The 2,535-nt window shown below is 50.1% G+C and overlaps 1 protein-coding gene across 1 annotated transcript; it reads right to left on the reverse strand.

Moving 5' to 3' along the window:
* Nucleotides 1-757: 757 nt before the first annotated feature.
* LOC108158026 lies at nt 758-1,595 on the reverse strand. Its single transcript, XM_033392459.1, has 2 exons — nt 1,154-1,595; nt 758-1,086 (listed from the first exon to the last, which is right to left on the reverse strand). Exons 1-2 carry the CDS (start codon nt 1,464-1,466, stop codon nt 938-940), a joined length of 462 nt encoding a protein of 153 aa, XP_033248350.1. The 5' UTR covers nt 1,467-1,595; the 3' UTR covers nt 758-937.
* Between the last annotated feature and the right edge of the window lie 940 nt (nt 1,596-2,535).

Below are 2,535 nucleotides of genomic sequence, written 5' to 3' on the forward strand. Positions count from 1 at the left end.
TCTCTCGCACGCACTCTTTGTCGTGTCGTTTAATATTAGCGGCGTCTGCCGGAGGAGAGCCATACTGACTAAGTATCGGGTATACCTGTAGAGTTGCGGTGTCCGCAGCAACTCACAACGTTCCCCCTCGTTTTTTTTGGTGGGTGGATACTCTGATAACTGACACGCAAAAGCAACAGAGGAGGACGTAGATGGAGTTGGTATTTATTTAGCATAATGGATTTGAGGCATTCGGTGTTCGTATAATTGAAAATCGAATCAAATCGCTTGAAATTTAATCAACTTAAGAACACTCTGTGCTGGCTAGCAAAGGGGGAAATCCGAGTGCTGTCCAAACTCCAAACGGGATCCCAAGCCAGCGAGGAAATGGAAAAATTAGCACAAATCCATGTGATAAACTGGCGACTATTTGCGTTGAATAGAGTTACCCGGAATCCCAGCCGCCCCACAGGGCAGTCGGAAACCGAACTCTGAACCCAAAACTACGGAAGACAAAGGAGAGAGTCCGCTAAGCGCACAGGAAGCCCTGGGTCTGTGCGTCTCTGGGCCCCCTAGCGGATGGCACAGCATGGACATGGTCTCACATGCCTCTAGCCAGACTCTAATGCACGATTAATGCCCAATCCCAGAGGCAGACCTTGGCCTGGAGGATGGGGTTGCGCCGTCATTCGATGTGCATTTGCGTGTTTGGCCAGCAAATAAACCTAGACGAGGTGGAGTCGTGGGCGGATGTCCATTTCGGGAAATTAAGCCCTCCCTATAAGCGGATTTCATGCGACTTTGGCTTTGACTCTTCCTCGTGACTCGTGGAGCTATGCTATGCTATGCAGTCAGAGCGGGATGCGGGAGGAATACTTTCACTGACAACCATTTATTCGATACCATCAAAGTCCGCACAGCTGTGTAAGTAGATGAATTAGATGATTTGCCGTTCCGTTCACTTGCTGCGACGGCGGTAGTTGGAGAAGAAGCGCAGTTGCTTGCTGCGGGACAGCTCATGGGTCTCGCGCTGGCTCAATTCGTACAGCTGCGAGTCCAGGGCCTCGATGTAGGCGGCCATGGCGGCCGGGGGCATGCGACTCAGTTCTGGGGAAAATATACACCACACACAATAAGTGCTTTAATCACCTTTGCTAACCTTTGTGCTGCTCACCCTCCATGGTCTTGAGGTCCTCCTCAGTAAATCCTGCCTTGCTGTTCTCGTCCGCTTCTTCCTCGTCCTTCTCTTTCATTTCAGCAAAGATGGATCTGAGGCCACTGGCCTCCTGTTGTCCCGACTCGTCGTCATCGCTGTCACCCTCGGCCGCAGTCACAGTCTCAGCGTCAGATCGGTCCTTGCTGTCCTCCTCCTCTTTCTTTTGAATTTCCTGCAAAGAAAGCGAATGCTTTTTCGACCTAGAAGCTCTCTTCTTGGTCAATTCATTCTTCTTTGGTAGCTTTTTCTGCGACGTTGAAGCTGCCTCCATTGCGAAAAATAAAATAGTGACGCTTCTTTTTCGCAGCCAGAGTTGCACTGGAAATCAGCTGTGGGTAGGGTTGCCATCCCATCACACACACACACCTTGTCATGAGAAGGGTTCCGTTCCCATCTCACGCCACTTGAGAAGATATTACCTATCTGGCGGAACCATTACCTTTTGTGCACCCCAACTATGTAACACCATTTGAGGACCAGAGACCCAAGCCATTAACCCCAATTTGTAGTGCCATAAAGCCAAAATGGGTATTTTCAAATCCATATTTTCTTCCTCTCCGAGAGGTGTACTCCAGCCTAATGAGCTGCACAAAATTAATTGTCACACCGAAATCACCGCAGGCGGTACACAGACACTCCACAGCAAGTGATTCGATTCTATGGTATGCAAATGTTCCATTCCATCCCTGAACGAGGGGGCCTGCAGTCCACAAGGTCAACGGAGAAGCCCTGCAAGACGACCGAATGGCGATTAGAAACCGTTTTCAAAGGACTCGAGTTTCTGTAAACAATCCATCAACAATATTTTCTCCCCAGAACTCACCTTCCGACAACCCCATCCCCCAGTCTTTCGCCCCTTAGCCTGCGGCGCACGTGTCTATTTGCTTTGGTGGCGGCTTAAAAGCCAACGGACGGGGTGGAGTGGACCACACCGAATGTGTGTCGTGCCGGGGATAAAGGACGCGTGCCCATTATTCCTTTGTCCATGTGTCTTCTCTTTCGCCTGTTGTCAGCTCTGTTTTTGTCGTTGTTGTTGCTGCTGCTGCTTTATGGGCAAAGTTTTTAAGCAAAGTATCGTTTATACGTTTTGGCCGCGACTCATGCAAATTGAACAAGTTAAACTTTTCACGAGGGTAGAGTCCTAGTCCCCATCTGCCCCTCTCTCTCTCGCTCTGGTTGGATGGATATTGCTCCCCGGGGTGGCGGCTACACACTGTTTGCGCTGCTACAATGGGCCGCATTACGTTGCAGTTTATTTGCAAGTACTCGTATCTGGATGTTTCCATGTTATCATCCGTCCCGGCACGTGCCACAAGGAGCCCCATTTGCCTGCTGCTGAC

Source organism: Drosophila miranda, chromosome 3 (assembly GCF_003369915.1).
Source record: "Drosophila miranda strain MSH22 chromosome 3, D.miranda_PacBio2.1, whole genome shotgun sequence".
NCBI lineage: Eukaryota > Metazoa > Arthropoda > Insecta > Diptera > Drosophilidae > Drosophila > Drosophila miranda.